The 20,269-nt window shown below is 40.8% G+C and overlaps 1 protein-coding gene across 8 annotated transcripts in view; it reads right to left on the bottom strand.

Annotated features, from left to right (window-relative positions):
- Nucleotides 1-10: 10 nt before the first annotated feature.
- The window catches only part of LOC139405494 (diacylglycerol kinase eta-like), a 116,307-nt gene continuing 96,048 nt past the window's right edge, over nucleotides 11-20,269 (bottom strand). For 6 of the 8 annotated variants that reach the window (XM_071147855.1, XM_071147852.1, XM_071147853.1 and 3 more), the window contains 3 exons: nucleotides 18,504-18,609; nucleotides 17,011-17,141; nucleotides 11-6,812 (listed from right to left, as the gene is read on the bottom strand). In XM_071147855.1, coding sequence (XP_071003956.1) covers nucleotides 6,726-6,812; nucleotides 17,011-17,141; nucleotides 18,504-18,609 — 324 coding nt within the window. In that variant the 3' untranslated portion in view covers nucleotides 11-6,725. The remainder of the gene's footprint in view (nucleotides 6,813-17,010; nucleotides 17,142-18,503; nucleotides 18,610-20,269) is intronic. The other 2 variants (XM_071147858.1, XM_071147857.1) reach the window with 1 other exon arrangement.

Raw genomic sequence — 20,269 nt, 5'->3', positions numbered from 1 at the left:
TGACACATTGTGTATGCACTCGTTTTTATTGAAGAAGGAAGATAGCCTTGTTTTTAAGGCACCTAACAATGTACAACAAATTTGAAACATTTATTTAATCTGAATACAAAAATACACATCTCAGCGACTTCCATATTGTAATAAATAGCTAACCATGCATTGTAACCATAAAAAAAGCACAAAAAACAGTCACTTGGTAGCAGTGGAGGCTGGTGGGACGATCTATAGGAGGACAGGCACATTGTAATGGCTGGAATGGAATTAAACACATCAAACATACGTAAACCACGTTTGATTCTGTTCCTTTTATTCCGTTCCAGACACTACAATTAGCCCGTCCTCCTACAGCACTGGACTCCACTGCTTGGTAGTCATAAAAATGTCCAACTACTTTACCAAAAGCATCCAGATAGTAACACAAGTGATAAACTGTAACATTATCTTCCAAAGAAGAAAACATAGTTACATCATCATGTTGTTTAACCTTAGGCAATAAATACGCACGTTTTGTTTACATAAACTCAGCAAAAAAAGAAATGTCCCTTTTTCAGGACCCTGTCTTTCAAAGATAATTCGTAAAAATCCAAATAACTCTACAGATCTTCATTGTAAAGTGTTTAAACACTGTTTCCCATGCTTGTTCGATTAACCACAAACAATTAATGAACACGGTCGTTAAGACACTAACAGCTTACAGACGGTAGGCAATTAAGGTCACAGTTATGAAAACTTAGGACACTAAAGACGCCTTTCTACTGACTCTGAAAAACACCAAAGAAAGATGCCCAAGGTCCCTGTTCAACTGCGTGAACGTGCCTTAGGCATGCTGCAAGGAGGCATGAGGACTGCAGATGTGGCCAGGGCAATGAATTGTAATGTCCGTACTGTGAGACCCCTAAGACAGTGCTACAGGGAGACAGGACGGACAGCTGATCGTCCTTGCAGTGGCAGACCACATGTAACAACATCTGCACAGGATTGGTACATCCGAACATCAAACCTGCGGGACAGGTACAGGATGGCAACAACAACTGCCCAAGTTACACCAGGAACGCACAATCCCTCCATCAGTGCTCAGACTGTCTGCAATAGGCTGAGAGAGGCTGGACTGAGGGCTTGTAGGCCTGTTGTAAGGCAGGTCCTCACCAGACATCACTGGCAACAATGTCGCCTATGGGCACAAACCCACCATCGATGGACCAGATACGACTGGCAAAGAGTGCTCTTCACTGACAAGTTGCTGTTTTGTCTCACCAGGGGTGATGGTCAGATTAGAGTTTATCTTCGAAGGAATGAGCATTACACCAAAGCGGGATCGATTTGGAGGTGGAGGGTCTGTCATGGTGGAGGTTGTTGTCATTGCAGGCAATCTCAATACTGTGCGTTACAGGGAAGACATCATCCTGACATGACCCTCCAACATGACAATGCCACCAGCCATACTGCTCGTTCTGTGTGTGATTTCCTGCAAGACAGGAATGTCAGTATTCTGCCATAGCCAGCAAAGAGCTCGGATCTCAATCCCATTGAGCACGTCTGGGACCTGTTGGATCGGAGCGTGAGGGCTAGGGCCATTCTCCCAGGAAATGTCCGGGAACTTGCAGGTGCCTTGTTGGAAGAGTGGGGTAACATCTCACAGAAAGAACTGGCAAATCTGGTGCAGTCCATGAGGAGGAGATGCACAGCAGTACTTAATGCAGCTGGTGGCCACACCAGATACTGACTGTTACATTTGATTTCTAATTTTGACCCCCCCTTTGTTCAGGGACACATTATTCCATTTCTGTTAGTCACATGTCTGTGGAACTTCAGTTCAGTTTATGTCTCAGTTGTGGAATTTTGTTATGTTCATACAAATATTTACACATGTTAAATTTGCTGAAGATTTGCTGAAAATAAACGCAGTTGACAGTGAGAGGATGTTTATTTTTTTGCTGAGTTCATATATTTTTATCCTTAGCAAGTAAAACTGTGCCATTGTAAACAATGTAAACAAATGAATCTCACTTCTCTTCCACCATGTTATTAACCATGTTAAAGACTATCGGGTTACCCCATCTTAAGAGTCCTCACATTGGGTTTGGTTGGTTTATGAAAACCAGGCAGTTTGCAGCATTATATATACATACCATTGGAAAACATGGTGATGGATGATGTTGCCCATGGATGCTGATCTAAGATCAGTTTTGCATTCCCCCCCTCTAATGGTTATGGTTAGAATTGGTGGAGGTAAGCTGAGCTAAGATCTGTGCCCATGGGAAACCTCTACCTAAATTGGAGAACTCAAGCTCTCTCTCTCTAAGCATGTAATCTGGGGTCCAGCACACTCATACAGAATCAGCCAAACACCCTTCAGACAGACAGACATACACACAGAGACAAACAGACACCCTTCAGACAGACACACAGAGACAGACAGCACACTCATACAGAACCAGGCAGACACCCTTCAGACAGACACACAGAGATAGAGACTGAAGCTGTGAGTGTGACCTGCCGTGAGGAACCTCAGCTCAGATTAAATCACACAGAGCTTGAAACACAGACACACAGTACATAGCCGCAGGAAGTAGTTTGGGGGTGGGTGTGCTGCGGCGATGCTGCAAAAAAATGTTGGGCCGCGTTACAGACGGCTAGATCGGTCCACTAATACAGGAGTACTAAGGGCCTAAAAAATACATAATATATATATTTTTAATTTTTACTTTGGATTTTTCACACGGTGCTGCAGCACCCTCAGCACTCCTACTTCCTACAGCTGTGCAGACATAAACTACCTAGATTGCACTTGAATTCAGACTACTGAAAATGTGGTTTTAATATAAATACAGAACTATGTATTCCAAGGTTAAACTACTCTGAGAACAACAGCTAGAACTTAAAATCCATCTATCTATGTCTGTGAAACCAGCCCATACCTAAGCCACATAAGCATTGTTTCCATTGGCACTTTAAAGTCAACCCAAGTTGGGCTGGCCAAGAAATATGAAATTATGTCATGCTGCTTGTTAGCCAATATGTGACTGCAACTGGCTTCGCTAATGTTGCTACCTAGCTAGCTAGCTAGATTTTAAAGTATGTAATTCACCCTCACCATGCTGTAACTAACGTTACCACATACTCAGAGCCATATATTTAGCTTGCTGACATTAGCTAGCTAGCTAACAGGCTTAATTCCTACTTTGCTTGCAATGGCATTGGCTATTAACTAGCTAGCTAACCAAGCAAACCAGATGATAGGTTTGATATAATGTGTCTAGCTAATTTTCAATATGACCTGGCCAGCTTAAATTCCTGCTAGCTCACATTAGCTAGCTAGCTTGTTCAACTCTGATTTGCCAGGTAACGTTAGGTAGCTAGCATTCGAGCGCTGACTGTTCTCATAAAAGTTTATTGTGTAGTGCAAAAATGAATGAAGGATCCAGGTATGGTAGTAATTAGTGTCATGTCTGATATCTGCAATACTGCTTGTCCATGTCCTAGCTAACAGTAACAAGCCCAGACTAGCTAGCTAACGTTGATAAACTTGGTGGTTGCATAGTAACGGTGTCACCAGCCCGAATTCTAACCAGTTGTGAAACTTGGCTGCTCAGGCCCGGGTTTCCCTCGACCCAGCTCGAATTTAAGAATTCCATTTGAGCCAGCTTGAATTTAAGAATTCCATTTGAGCCAGTTTGAATTTAAGAATTCCATTTGAGCCAGCTCGAATTTCAAACCAACTGGGCCCTAATGTTAAGTGCCATTGGAAACGGGGCTCTAAAGACAACAAGACACATAAATGATGATCAAGAACTGTGGCTTGGATACTTAGAATTTCAAAAAAGACTGAATGTTCAGAATGTTTCATCCATGTCTTTGGTTAGGAACCTAGCTAGCTTGTGGCTATGTTTTATTTCTTCATAACAATCATACTCGCAATAAAACCCATTTATTTTTGGTCTAGACCATTTACTAAGGTATGATTTAGATGCTCTTGGCATAATTCTGAATTCTAACTTCTTTCGCCAAAAGAGGTTAATGTTTTAGGGGATTAAAAGGCCTCGTGTTTTGGGTTTCATGTTTTTTTTTTTTAAATGATACTTGATTGTGAGCATAAGCAACAATTATATGCTTCTTGATAATGTGAATTCTCTTGATAGGCCACCAAAAGAGAGGTGGGTAATAATGCTTTATTTTACAGACCTTTATATACTGCAAAATTATGGAGTAAAAGATACATGCTACTTTCTGGTGCTTACTCCAAATAAGTGAACACAATTGGTAACTAACTAATACGGATTAATTTCTTTCTTAATCCCAAATAAACCTAAATGTTATTATCATGCAAACATGGTATAACTTGCTATTTCCATTTGTTAATAGATATTATGGTACATGAGGACTATGAAATTAAGCAAGCCACAATCCTGATTCGAACAGTTTTGTTGAGGTAAAAAAATGGCAAAAAAAGAAGGCTTGATGATATAGGATCATTGATAATATAACTTGGCTGATCAATGATAAACATACAGTTGATGCTAAGTATTTAGCTGACTTAAATGAACATACAAGGGATCTTAGATATATAAAGCACAGAACAACAGTCAGGTCTGCCCGTTCAACAGTCTCACATAGTCAGTAACACGGTCTATTATTTCCTGCAACCTGCTTTGAGAATCATCCTGGAAGCACAGCGGAACAAGACTAAAAACCAGCGAGCTGTTGGAAGAATTTTGAATGAAAATGAAATTAGTAAGAAACGCTATTTAGCTTAAAAGTCGGTCAGTTAACCCTTTGGGTTTTCCCCACAGCGAAACATCACGTCAGAAAGACGACCACAACCAAAATAATATTGCACCTCCGTTAGAATACAACAGCATTAAACAAAAACAGGACAGATTATCCTATTTAACAAAATCAATAATCCACAATTGGTGTTCATGGCGCAAATCAATAGACATGGTCATCAAAACGTGTTAGCTGTTAGCTATAATCTACAAAGGCATTTGACTACAAAAGCTACTAACAGTGTATGCATACACTGCTTTAGATTGTATATATTCAGTGCATATATTGTATATGCATACTTAGCATCACATATATAGGTATACCCTGTAATGCCACCAACCTAACAAAAGTGTCCTATTACAATTACATGTCACACTGAGGACTAAATCTGCACTTTCTCCTGTTGCAGATGAGCTGCTCAAACTTATAATTAAATCAACATTTAACTCCTATTCCCACTACCATAGTGTTACTCTGTGAAATATTGAGTGTTTAAATGCTAGAGATTGCGGTGAATTGTATCTAGTGATATGAGGATGTAACTTTGCAAATAGCAACATGGAAAAGTCCCTGTCAAGCGTTCCATAAAAATATGAAATTGTTGGATTACAGGTAGGGTTGCAAAATTCCGGGAAATGTAAATAAATCCCGGGGTTTTCCCGGAATCCCGGTTGGATGTTTTCCGGACTCAGAAGATAAGAAGCAGGAAATGCAGATCCTCCAACCAAGATTTCTGGGAAACCAGGGAATTTATTGAACGTTTCCAGAATTCTAGAATCCAATTTATAACACTCTATATGGAACTGATATTCATCCTAAACATGATTATGTTATTTTCACTACTTTCAAAGTTAACATTTATGTCTGGAAGTTTAGTGGACATTCACTTTGGTACTGATTTTCATTTCAACAGAAAACAAAGTATAACTCCTAATAGTTCATCTAGTAACTTGTCTTATATTCTGATGTTCTCTTACCAATAAAGCACATTTTTACAATAAAATGAATAAAGTATGGCACATGACACAGGTCCTTGACACATAATTATCATGCAAAAACAAAAACATAAATAAAAATAATTAACAAAAAAGGTTGATTCATACCAAAATAATGCTTTCAGTAGTAACAAATGGTATAATAATACTAAAGTCATTTTTTACACAAAATAACCAAGACACTAATCTTGCAATTCAAAATTGATATCCCAAATCAAGCTAGCATAGCATGCAACATATGTCTCACTGTTTTCAGAGACCTCTCTTCACTCGCTTTAGGTTGTGGCATTGCATCTCCTTCTCCCAGGGCACGTCTGTAATCACACCCTATTCCCTACATAGTGCACCACTTAAAAGTAGTGCCCTACATAGGGAAGAGGGTGCTATTTGGGACGTCGCCTATCTCCTCTGGTGTAAATAGCGAAAGCAGGATATTGCAGACTGTAGCGTTGCGTCTGTAGCCTTCTACCGCCAGGCAAAGAGCCAGTAAGCCAATCACAAAGCTGCACGGTAATGTAGTGACTGTGTTGAACTGTACACACTCACAGCACATTGTTAGGGCACACTCATGGAAGTCACCTTGTTGCTACTTGGATTGGGCCTTCTCTATGAGGCCAGATGACCAAACCAACTCTTATAACGAGGATCAGTTGCATACCCGATTGGGCCATGAATGAAAATATGATCAGAGAAAATTTGCATTTTTTTTGTGAAAAACTATGGCTTCCTTCTTTAAACTGTCAACAACTGTAGATTGCCATCTTCTATTTTGGCACCAAACACAGCCTCACTAAAACATTCATGTTCGACAATTTCTCACCAACAGCTTTCTTAAATCCATCAAAGGATCAAATCCATCCATCCACCCCAAGTTGACAGGCGTTCAGCTCTAACCTGCGGAGCTCCCAAACTCTTTCTCTGTGGTGGAAGGGCACTTCCACTCTGGCACCAACTACTTCTGGGTTAGAGGTCAACCATTGCGGTCTTGGCCAGGTCCTTAGTTCCCTGGAGAATTCTCTTCATATGACCCACTTTCGATATCCCCAGATCCTGTGGAGAGCAGATGACATCTTAAGAACATAGATTCTCCTAATAGTTTATTTATTTAATGGAAATCATTTTATTTTATACCTTCCTTTTTAAATCACTATGCTATATCTGTTTTATGGTTTTTACATTGTATTGTCTTTTTTGGGGTAATATTTTGTTTTATGTCTTGCTCACCCTGTAATGCAACACTTATTTTGCTCTCTTACGCCCTGTCTAAGCGGGGGAGGGCGGTCATACCAAGGCTCATTAGGTATTTCATTTATGATTTTAAGACACGTTGAAGAATCCCAAAAATATTTATGTTTTGGGGTCCTAAAAATGTGTTGGGGTCATACTGCTAATATCTCATACTAATGCTTGGAACAACAGATCGTCCCCCCAAAATAGTTTGTTCTGAAGTGTCTCTCCCATATCTGAGCGATGTAAGAAAGGTCAGGAAACATTTGTTATATACATTTTTTTTTTACATGTATTTAACCCTATACAGTGCCTTGCAAAAGTATTCATCCCCCTTGGCGTGTTTCCTATTTTGTTGCATTACAACCTGTAATATAAATAGATATTTATTTTGGATTTCGTGTAATGGACATACACAAAATAGTCCAAATTGGTGAAGTGAAATGAAAAATATTACTAAAGAATTGAAAATATAAAAAGCGGAAAATTGGTGTGTGCGTATGTATTCACCCCCTTTGCTATGAAGCCCCTAAATAAGATCTGGTGCAACCAATTACATTCAGAAGTCAAATAATTAGTTAAATAAAGTCCACCTGTGTGCAATCTAAGTGTCACATGATCTGTCACATGATTTCAGTACATATACACCTGTTATGAAAGGCCCCAGAGTCTGCAACACCACTAAGCAAGGGGCACCACCAAGCAAGCGACACCATGAAGACCAAGGAGCTCTTCAAACAGGTCAGGGACAGAGTTGTTGAAAAGTACAGATCAGGTTTGGATTATAAAAAAATATCAGAAACTTTGAACATTCCACAGAGCACAATTAAATCCATTATTAAAAAATTAAAAGAATTTGGCACCACAACAAACCTGCCAAGAGAGGGCCGCTCACCAAAACTCACGGACCAGGCAGGGAGGGCATTATCAGAGAGGCAAAAAAGACACCAAAGATATCTATTTGTTTTTTATTTTACCTTAATTTACCAAGCAAGTCAGATAAGAACAAATTCTTATTTTCAATGACGGCCTAGGAACACTGAGTTAACTGCCTTGTTCAGGAGTAGAACAACATATTTTTACCTTGTCAGCTCTGGGATTCGCTCTTGCAACCTTTCAGTTACTAGTCCAATGCTCTAACCACTAAATCAAATCAAATCAAATTTTATTGGTCACATGCACATGGTTTGCAGATGTTAATGCGAGTGTAGCAAAATGCTTGTGTAGCGAAATGCCACCAGGCTACCTGCCGCCCCAAAGCTCCACAGCGGAGATTGGAGTATCTGTCCATAGGACCACTTTAAGAGGTACACTCCACAGAGCTGGGCTTTACGGAAGAGTGACCAGAAAAAAAGCCATTGCTCAAAGAAAGATATAGGCAAACATGTTTGGTGTTCGCCAAAAAGCATGTGGGAGACTCCCAAAATATATGGAAGAAGGTACTCTGGTCAGATGAGACTAAAATTGAGCTTTTTGGCCGTCAAGGAAAATTATATGTCTGGTGCAAACCCAACACCTCTCATCACCCCGAGAAAACCATCCCAAAGTGAAACATGGTGGTGGCAGCATTATGCTGTGGGGATGTTTTTCATCTGCAGGGACTGGGACACTGATCAGAATTGAAGGAATGATGGATGGCGCTAAATACAAGGATGTTCTACCAGAGATTTGAGACTGGTACAAAGGTTCACCTTCCAGCAGGACAATGACCCTAAGCATACTGCTAAATTAACACTTGAGTGGAAACATTTCAATGTCTTGGAATGGCCTAGTCAAAGCCCAGACCTCAATGCAATTGAGAATCTGTGATGTGACTTAAAGATTGCTGTACACCAGCAGAACCCATCCAACTTGAAGGAGCTGTAAAGGAGCTGTAAAATCCCAGTGGCTAGATATGTCAAGCTTATAGAGACATACCCCAAGAGACTTGCAGCTGTAATCTTATTTCTTGTTTGTTTCACAATAAATCTTCAAAGTGGTAGGTATGTTGCTTAATTCAAAATACAAACCCCCCAAAAATCAATTTTAATCCCAGGTTGTAATGCAACAAAATAGGAAAAATGCCAAGGGGGTGAATTTTCGCAAGCACTGTATTTCTGGCATTAACTTCTTGGTGACTAGGGGGCAGTATTGAGTAGCTTGGATGAATAAAAGCCATAAAAGCTATAATATGCATATAATTAGAATATTTATCTAATATATGCATGTTATATGCATTTTATTATTGGTATTGGATAGAACACACTCTGAAGTTTCTAAAACTGTTTCAATGATGTCTGTGAGTATAACAGAACTCATATGGCAGGTGAAAACCTAATCAAAAATCCAACCAGGAAGTGGGAAATCTGAGGTTGGTCGTTTTTCAACTCATTCCCTATTGAAGATACAGTGGGATATTAGTCATGTTGCACCTCCTAAGGCTTCCACTAGATGTCAAAAGTCTTTAGAAACTTGTTTGAGGCTTCCACTGTAAAAGAGGGACATAAGGGCAGTGAGTCAGTGGTGTGGCAGAGTGCCATGGGCTAGTGGCGCGCGGTCATGAGAGAGTTAGCTCGCATTCCATTACTTTTCTACAGACAAAGGAATTCTCCGGTTGGAACATTATTGAAGATTTATGTTAAAAACATCCTAAAGATTGATTCTATACATCGTTTGACATGTTTCTACAGACTGTAACGGAACTTTTTTGACATTTCGTCTGCTCTTCACGCGCTTCGTGACTTTGGATTTGTTTACAAAACGCGCTAACAGAAGTAGCTATTTGGACATAAATGATGGACATTATCGAACAAATAAACAAATCAAACATTTATTGTGGAACTGGGATTCCTGGGAGTGTATTCTGATGAAGATCATCAAAGGTAAGTGAATATTTCTAATGCTATTTCTGACTAATGTTGACTACACAACATGGCAGATTTTTCTTTGGCTGGTTTGGGCTCTGAGTGCCGTACTCAGATTATTGCATGGTGTGCTTTTTCCGTAAAGATTTTTTTGAAATCTGACACAGCGGTTGCATTAAGGAGAAGCTTATCTAAAGTTCCATGTATAATAGTTGTATCTTTTATCAATGTTTATTATGAGTATTTCTGTGAATTGATGTGGCTCTCTGCAAAATCAACGCATGTTTTGGAACTACTGAACATAACACGCCAATGTAAAATTAGATTTTTGGATATAAATATGCACTTTATCGAACAAAACATACATGTATTGTGTAACATGATGTCCTATGAGTGGCAGCTGATGAAGATCATCAAAGGTTAGTGATTCATTTTATCTATATTTCTGCTTTTTGTGACTCCTCTCTTTGGCTGGAAAATGGCTGTGTTTTTCTGTGACTTGGTGGTGACTTAACATAATCGTTTGTGGTGCTTTCGCTGTAAAGCCTTTTTGAAATCAGACACTGTGGCTGGATTAATGAGAATGTTATCTTTTAAATGGTGTAAAATACTTGTATGCTTGAGGAATTGTAATTATGATATTTTTGTTGTTTTGAATTTGGCGCCCTGCACTTTCACTGGCTGTTGGTGGGGTGGGACGCTACCATCCCAAATATCCCAGAGAGGTTAATCAGTCTCCATATACAGTATATTTCCATTCATTTTCTCATCTAGACGAGTCTTGTCAGGCCTGTGGGCGTCCTAGAGCAAAACAACCGACGTACCCTACCGTTCAAAAGTTTGAGGTTACTTAGAAATGGTATTGTTTTTGATAGAAAAACACATTTTGTGGCCATTAAAATAACATCAAATTGATCAGAAATACATTGTCAACATTGATAATGTTGTAAATTACTATTGTAGCTGGAAACGGCAGATTTGTTATGGAATATCTACTGAACATCGGCGTACAGAGGCCCATTATCCGCAACCATCAATCCTGTGTTCCAATGGCACGTTGTGTTATGGCACTGTTGACTGTTATGGCACTGTTGACTGTCATTGGCACATTGACTGTCAATGGCACGTTGACTGTCCCCAGTCCACCTGGCCGTGCTGCTGCTCCAGTTTCAACTGTTCTGCCTGTAATTATTATTATTTGACCATGCTGGTCATTTATGAACATATGAACACCTTGGCCATGTTCTGTTGTAATCTCCACCCGGCACAGCGAGAAGAGGACTGGCCACCCCACATAGCCTGGTTCCTCTCTAGGTTTCTTCCTAGGTTTTGGCCTTTCTAGGGAGTTTTTCCTAGCCACCGTGCTTCAACACCTGCATTGCTTGCTGTTTGTGGTTTTAGGCTGGGTGTCTGTACAGCACTTTGAGATATCAGCTGATGTACGAAGGGCTATATAAATACATTTGATTTGATTTTGATTTGTTAGCTAATTCAAGTTTATAATTTTAAAAGGCTAATTGATCATTAGAAAATACTTTTGCAATTATGTTAGCACAGCTGAAAACTTTTGTTCTGATTAAAGAGGCAATAAAACTGTCCTTCTTTTGACTAATTCAGTATCTGGAGCATCAGCATTTTTGGGTTCGATTACAGGCTGAAATTTGCCAGAAACAACAAACTTTCTTCTGAAATTCGTCAGTATGTTATTGTTCTGAGAAATGAAGGCTATTCTATGCAAGAAATTGCCAAGAAATGTAAGATCTCGTACCACGCTGTGTTTCTACTCCCTTCACTCACAGAACAGTGCAAACTGTCTATAAATAGACTACAAAGAGGAGTGGGAGGCCCTGATGCACAACTGAACAAGAGACAAGTCCATTAGAGTGTCTAGTTTGAGAAACAGATGCCTCACAAGGCCTCAACTGGCAGCTTCATTAAATAGTAACCGTAACACCCCAGTCTCAACTTCAACAGTGAAGAGGCGACTCCGGGATGCTGGCCTTCTAGGCAGAGTTGCAAAGGAAAAGCCATATCTCAGACTGGCCAATAAAAATAAAATATTAAGATGGGCAAAAGAACACAGACATTGGACAGAGGAAGATTGGATAAAAGTGTTGACAGACGGATCAAAGTTTGAGGTGCTCGGATCACAAAGAAGAAAACTCATATAAAATGGAAAGGTGATGCAGTAGTGCTTCACGACATCTGTCAAGCATGGTGGAGGCAATGCCTGGGGGTGCTTTGGTGGTGGTCTTGAAGGGATTTTGAAGAAGGAATGCTATCACTCCATTTTGCAACGCCATGCCATACCCTGTGGATGGCGCTTAATTAGAGCCAATTTCCTCCAACAACAGGACAATGACCCAAATCACAGCTCTAAACTATGCAAAACAATTTAGGGAAGAAGCAGTCAGCTGGTATTCTGTCTATAATGGAGTGGCCAGCACAGTCACCAGATCTCAACCCTATTGAGCTGTTGTGGGAGCAGCTTGACCGTATGGTACATAAGTGCCCATCAAGCCAATCCAACTTGTGGGAGGTGCTTCAGGAAGCATGGGGTGAAATCTCTTCAGATTTCCTCAAATTGACAACTAGAATGCCAAAGGTCTGCAAGGCTGTAATTTTTGCAAATGGAGGATTCTTTGAAGAAAACAAAGTTTGAAGGACACAATTATTATTTGAATAAAAAATCATTATTTTTAACCTTGTCAACATCTTGCCTATATATCCTATTCATTTTGCAACAAATTTCATGTGTTTTCTTGGAAAACAAGGACATTTCTAAGTGACCCCAAACTTTTGAACGGTAGTGTTGGCAGATCGGCTGTACCAACTTCAGACGAGTCTCCTGACACTTGTGAGAGTATCATCTTTCCATAGAAGGGTCCTAATAGCTGCTAGGCCAAACCGTTCAGATGCTACAGGGGATTTTGTGAGAAGACCGAATTTTGGGATGTCTCATGGTCTGACAAACAGCGCTCCATCTCTGTCACCTTTCACCTCAGATGCAGAAGTGCGACATAGGCGGATGAGGTGGAATGAGACGCATCCATTTCAAAACCAGATATCTCCAGCTTAAATTTACAAATGTGTATGTACATTTTTTTATCATGCTAATTTGATTTCCATGGGGGTGAGGACATCGACATTTGGGGGTTTTAAAGGCAGCTTCACCTAAGAGCTTCCAAATAATAAAAAGCTACAGGTCATGTACTGTATAAACAATATCTTCTGGTCAATGACAAAACAGAAAGTGCCAACAGACATGTTGTGTTGTGCTGTACCTACCTTCAATTAGCATAGCAAATATTCAAACATGGAGTACACTACTGAACAGCATGCAGCTGACACTGTTTATGTTTATGATCCCGTTGTCATTTTCTGTGTGATAGTTTGGTAACACTTTACTTATTAAAGCCAAACTGCATGCTTTATAACTTGTTTTGGAAGTGTAGAGGCCCTCATAATGTATTCTAATAAGGATTATAATATGTTTATACCACAACATTGTTGAATACTTGTTTCTGATTGGTTAGAAGGGCATTCTAGAATGGACATTAAACCAGATAACGGGACAGTTGGAAAATATATCGGGACACCTTGCATTCAAGATACAATGCAGACTGTACTTGCTACAAAGTTACAGAAAGCTAAACCAACAACCAAACAAAATGAAATTGTATATGTTGTAAACAAGGAAAAAATTTAGCTAGCTAGCATTGACATTTTTTTGTAGAGACATATTTTTTTGGAGCATCTGATGACCTAACGTGGTGAGTGATGAACATGAATTTCTCTGGTCCCTACTGTTGCAGCCATGACACAGGTGGTGCTATGCTGTCAAATCCTCCCATGTTTCTAGTTTGACCAGCTGTTTTAAGCAAATAGTATTAGTTTAAACAAATGTAACGGAATAAACTTTGATGTTATCTTCACTAGGATAGGGGGCAGCATTCGGAAGTTTGGATGAAAAGCGTGCCCAAATTAAACTGCCTGCTAATCAGGCCCATTTGCTAGGATATGCATATGATTAGTATATTTGGATATAACTGTTAAAATAATGTCTGTGAGTATAACAGAACTGATATGGCAGGCGAAAACCTGAGGAAAATCCAACCAGGAAGTATTATTATTTTGAAAGGCTGTTTTTCCATTGAAAGCCTATCCACCATTCAAAGACTTAGGACCCAGTTCATGATCTCTATGGCTTCCTCAACATGTGACCAGTCTTTAGGCGTTGTTTCAGGCTTTTACTCTGAAAAATGCGGGAGATACACCGCTTTCAATGAGAGGACAATGGAAATTTCCATCCATGAATCAAGCACGTGATCGGGAGCGCGCATTTCTTGTTTACCTTTTCCATTGATGAAGCCTTTGTCCGGTTGAAATATTATTGATCAACCTGAAGATTGATTTTAAACATCGTTTGACATGTTTCTACTATCTTTTATTGTACTTTTTTGACTTTTCGTCTTGGTTTTGAGAGCGAGCATTGTGCCTTTGGATTTCTGAACTAAACGCACCAACAAACGGAGGTATTTGGACATAAAGATGAACTTTATCGAACAAAACAAACATTTGTTGTCTAACATGGAGACCTGGGAGTGCCACCAGATGAAGATCATCAAAGGTAAGTGATTCATTTTAATGCTATTTCTGACTTTTGTGACACTCTCCTTGGTTTGAAAATGGCTGTATGGCCTTCTGTGGCTAGGAGCTGACCTAACATAATCGCAAAGTGTGCATTCGCTGTAAAGCCTTTTTGAAATCTGACACAGCGGTTGCATTATTAAGGAGAAGTTTATCTGTATTCGTATGTTTAACACTTGTATCTTTTATCACTTTTATGATGAGTATTTCTGTAATTTGATGTGGCTCTCTGCACTTGTTTGTTTGAGACAAGACAATTCTGAACATAAAACACCAATTTCATATGAGGTTTTTGGACATAAAGATTAACTTTATCGAACAAAACACATATTTATTGTGTAACATGAAGTCCTGTGAGTGCCATCAGATGAATATCATCAAACGTTAGTGATTAATTGAATCGCTATTTCTGACTTTGTGAGCCCTCTCCTTGGCTGGAAAATAGCTGTATGGTTTTCTGTGACTCGGTACTGACCTAACATAATCGTTTGGTGTGCTTTCGCCGTAAAGCCTATTTGAAATCGGACACTGTGGTTGGGTTAACAAGAAGTTTACCTTTTAAAATGATGTAAAATACTTGTATGTTTGAGGAATTTTAATTATGGGACTTCTGTTGTTTTGAATTTGGCGCCCTGCAATTTCACTGGCTGTTGTCGAGGTGGGACGCTAGCTGCTAGCAAGCTAGTTGGCTAGTAAGGGATGAGAACGTTGCCACTGAGCATGGCAACAGAACATAAAGAATGAATGACTGGCTCACGTCCATAAATATTGAACTAATCGAACAATTTAAATATCAACAACAACAAAGTATCTATAGCAGTAAATGTGTGCTTTCATATTGTTTTCTTTGTCAACTGTGGTATAAGCGGGATAAAAGCCGCCGTTCTGTACATTACCTTTTGAAAAATGAACCCTGCAATGGTGCATCGTCCATTATTTCCAAAGTAATGTACAGAACGTCTGCATTTATCCCTTACTAAAAACTTCTATGCTGGAAAAAAAATGTACAGACTCAAAAAAACATTAGAAGCTCCTCTTACATGCATATGACAAGTCTTACAATTCATTATAGATGCATCATAATGCATTGTAACTGCAAGTGTTACATAAAGTGTTACCATGTTTCTAAAAAGGATAAATTATAATTATGGAATAGCGTTTAGGATATTTTCCTTTTACTTCCAATTATGTTTTTTCGACAGATAATGGTGGTTTTGTCATATAAATGGAGGGGACAGATTTGGAATGAGGGGACACAGACAGAGAAACACTGGCACAGTCCAAGGTATGTTAGGCAAGTCGCTCGTAAGGATGAGTGCAAAACTATTATTGTCTAATGTCAAAAAAGTCATCCCCTTGCTTTGCCGTCGTTCACTTCACCTTCTATAGATCCATTAGGATAATTGGCACATGAAACTCTGATAAACAATGTGAAATAGAACAGTCTAAATGACTCCATCATCTGTAAGGAGGTTATGGGGGTAATGAAGTGTGGTATATCCCTGGGAGTGTATCATTAGTCGGAATCCGTTGCAAAACCGTTTACTTCAAACAGAAAATATTTTGCAACGAAAACGAGAGTTTCTATTGGACAAATTCATCTATGTCCTTCCCTGTCTGTTTAATTTTGGATTACTTTTTTTTAGATTACTGTTGTGTATTGTTAGATATTACTGCACTGTTGGAACTAGGAATACAAGCATTTCGCTACACCCACAATAGCATCTGCTAAATATGTGTATGTGACCAACAAAATGTGATTTTCTTTGATTTAGCGTAAACATTGAACGGTTTCAGTAGGAAAATGTTGTGTCACAGACGAGATGTTATGCAAACGGAATCTGACTCATTAATACACCTCTTGTTTCTCCCTGAGGTATTTTCTCAGTGTGGAGTCAACAGTGAACATCTTTCTCCTATAACTCCAAGCCACCCTATGTTCAGCAGTACTCCAAAGGTCCACTCTCACCCCTGGGGTCAATATTACTGGGAGTTGTTGTGTTCTGTCCGTGAACAGCGTCTCTATATCGCTCTGACCTAAAACAGCTTCTTGTCTCGGTCTGTTGTACCAACCTAACCCCGGCTCCAACCCTCCCTCACCCAACATTCCTGAGCAGTCCCACTCCCCTAGCCCCTCCTCCCCTACGCCAGCCCTCCCTCAACCCTATCCCATTTCCCCAGGTCTGTCCCGTTCCCAGTTCACACATAGTACCAGTGAAGACTGAGGGGTTAGTGAGTTACAGCCAGTCTCCTGCGGTAGGTAAGCAACACTCTCACACACAGTGGAAGCCAAGCAGAGCAGTGCAGCACAGATTAGCAAACAGGAAGACAGCTGAAGGCCAACAGAACCAGACAGAAAGAGATGGAGAGAAAGAGAGTTGATCTGGTGGTAGATGAAGTAACAGTGTGTGTGTGTGTGTGTGTGTACGTGTGTGTGTGTGTGTGTGTGTGTACGTGTGTGTGTGTACGTTTGTGTGTGTGTGTGTGTGTTGGGTTTGTGTGTTGTGTGTGTGTGCGTGTGTGTATACCTTCAGGTCCCTCCTCTCCAGGTGCAGCAGTTCAGAGCCTCTGATGTCATGGCGTGTGAAGGTATCTCTGTACTCTCCCAGACTGAGCTGCTCCAGCCAGACTCCTACCTCCTCTGTACCCCATCGCTCCACTACACACGTAAGCAGTGCACAGAGCAAGAATGTGCTCACTCAGTGTCTGAGACCCTCTCTCCCACACACACACACACATCCACACGCACACACACTAATGTATACACATACAATCAGAGAGAGGAAATCAAAATTGAGGGAAGGGAAGACAGGAAGAGGAGAAGAGGTAGAGGAAGAAAGGAAGGGAGAGAGGGAAGAGAGGCGGCAGCGGCTGGCGGAAAAGAGGAGGAGTTAGCATAGATGTTGGAGGTTGGTTGGTCGGAAACGGCTGTGGCCAATGGCCTTCCACAGAGGCTAAGGGCATGCAGGTTATCCACCAATCAGAACACAGACGTACAGGAAGTAGGAGGGAGAAGGATGGCGGAAGCCTGTGCAACCTGATGGAACGCCCCACCCAATCCCTGCCCTCCCTCACTGTGGGCGGGATTAACACTCCCAACCAACAGACGGGGTCCTGAAGCAGAAGACCGGCCAACCCCTGGCATTCTATTTGTATGCATTATATGGGCTCTTATTTCACCCCAAAACAATCTAATCTAGATTGAAGAGTGCAGCTACAGCACACAATACAAATGGCTGGTTTTCATGTTCAATTGGTAGTAATATTCATAAACATACAGTCTAAAAATATATTTTTCATGTTGAATTGGTAGTAATATTCATAAACACAGTAAAACAATAGCTTTTTTCATGTTCAATTTGTAGTAATATTCATAAACAAATGTAGTCAATGTTCTGTTGTATCAGTCGTCATGAAGGAGAAAATGTGTTCTGAAACAGGATTTTTCTTTCTCTGGGTAATCTGGGTTTTTGGCCCTGCGTCCAGCCCCCTCCCCCTGTCTTTGGCCTTGGTTTGTGACTGCTGTAAATGTGTAAACAGGTGGATGAGACCATGAACAGAAGGAAGAGGGGTGCTCTTGGATAGATGGGTCAGACTGAGGACCAGGGCAGATGGAAATCACAGAGACAATCCCTGACACCACACTGGGTGATTATAATGCATTACAACCACAAAATGTAGGCCACATAGATACCTTAAAGATTTTAGATATAACTTAAAAGTATACAACTCTGTATGTGTGGTGCGTACACTCTTAGAAAAAAAGGGTTCCAAAAGGGTTCCTCGGCTGTCCCAATAGGGTAACCCTCTTGATTCCAGATAGAATCATTTTGGGTTCCATGTAGAACTCTCGGTGGAAAGGGTTCTACCTGAAATTCCAAAGGCTTCTACCTGGAACCAAAAATGGCTATTTAAAAAGAGATAATCTGGGGACAGCCAAATAACCCTTTCAGGTTCTAGATGGCACCATTTACTGTATATCTTTAGCCTGTGGAGAGAGACAAAAAAGACGAAGACTTACCTGACTGAGGGTTGGTCTTCTTGGTAGCTTTCTCTTTCTTGAACTTTGGCACAATTCTGAACATGCTGCTACGACTGTTGCTCTTGCCATACTCTAACGAGGGGTCCTGAGAAGGACACAGGTGTAGGATTAGAAGTGTGTGTAATCTCACCTCATCTTCAATAGCTTGCAATATATGGTATAACCAGGGAATACATACACTGCTCAAAAAAATAAAGGGAACACTAAAATAACACATCCTAGATCTGAATGAATAAAATATTCTTATTAAATATCTTTTTCTTTACATAGTTGAATGTGCTGACAACAAAATCACACAAAAATTATCAATGGAAATCAAATTTATCAACCCATGGAGGTCTGGTTTTGGAGTCACACTCAAAATTAAAGTGGAAAACCACACTACAGGCTGATCCAACTTTGATGTAATGTCCTTAAAACAAGTCAAAATGAGGCTCAGTAGTGTGTGTGGCCTCCACGTGCCTGTTTGACCTCCCTACAACGCCTGGGCATGCTCCTGATGAGGTGGCGGATGGTCTCCTGAGGGATCTCCTCCCAGACCTGGACTAAAGCATCCGCCAACTCCTGGACAGTCTGTGGTGCAACGTTGGTGGATGGAGCGAGACATGATGTCCCAGAGGTGCCCAATTGGATTCAGGTCTGGGGAACGGTCGGGCCAGTCCATAGCATCAATGCCTTCCTCTTGTAGGAACTGCTGACACACTCCAGCCACATGAGGTCTAGCATTGTCTTGCATTAGGAGGAACCCAGGGCCAACCGCACCAGCATATGGTCTCACAAGGGGTCTGAGGATCTCATCTCGGTACCTAATGGCATTCAGGTTACCTCTGGCGAGCACATGGAGGGCTGTGTGGCCCCTCAAAGAAATTTGTGGAAGTCGGGCCCTCATACCACCCTCATGGAGTCTGTTACTGACCGTTTGAGCAGACACATACACATTTGTGGCCTGCTGGAGGTCATTTTTCAGGGCTCTGGCAGTGCTCCTCCTGCTCCTCCTTGCACAAAGCCGAGGTAGGTTGCTGCTGGGTTGTTGCCCTCCTACGGCCTCCTCCACGTCTCCTGATGTACTGGCCTGTCTCCTGGTAGCGCCTCCATGCTCTGGACACTACACTGACAGACACAGCAAACCTTCTTGCCACAGCTCGCAATGATGTGCCATCCTGGATGAGCTGCACTACCTGAGTCACTTGTGTGGGTTGTAGACTCCGTCTCATGCTACCACTAGAGTGAAAGCACCGCCAGCATTCAATAGTGACCAAAACATCAGCCAGGAAGCATAGGAACTGAGAAGTGGTCTGTGGTCCGCACCTGCAGAACCACTCCTTTATTGGGCGTGTCTTGCAAATTGCCTATAATTTCCACCTGTTGTCTATTCCATTTGCACAACAGCATGTGAAATGTATTGTCAATCAGTGTTGCTTCCTAAGTGGACAGTTTAATTTCACAGAAGTGTGATTGACTTGGAGTTACGTTGTGTTGTTTAAGTGTTCCCTTTATTTTTTTGAGCAGTGTACTAGTGTGTATTATCTGAACGCATCTTCAATGGGGTGCGATGTTTACATTTTATTTATTTAACCTTTATTTAACTAGGCAAGTCAGTTAAGAACAAATTATTATTTACAATGATGGCCTACTCCGGCTAAACCCTAACGACGCTGGGCTAATTGTGCGCCACCCTATGGGACTTCCAATCACGGTCGGTTATACAGCCGGTGATACAGCCTGGAACCAAACCAGGGTCTGTA

This window comes from Oncorhynchus clarkii, chromosome 3 (genome assembly GCF_045791955.1).
Source record: "Oncorhynchus clarkii lewisi isolate Uvic-CL-2024 chromosome 3, UVic_Ocla_1.0, whole genome shotgun sequence".
In the NCBI taxonomy this organism is placed as follows: Eukaryota; Metazoa; Chordata; class Actinopteri; order Salmoniformes; family Salmonidae; genus Oncorhynchus; species Oncorhynchus clarkii.
This window is presented reverse-complemented; position numbering and strand designations above follow the sequence as displayed.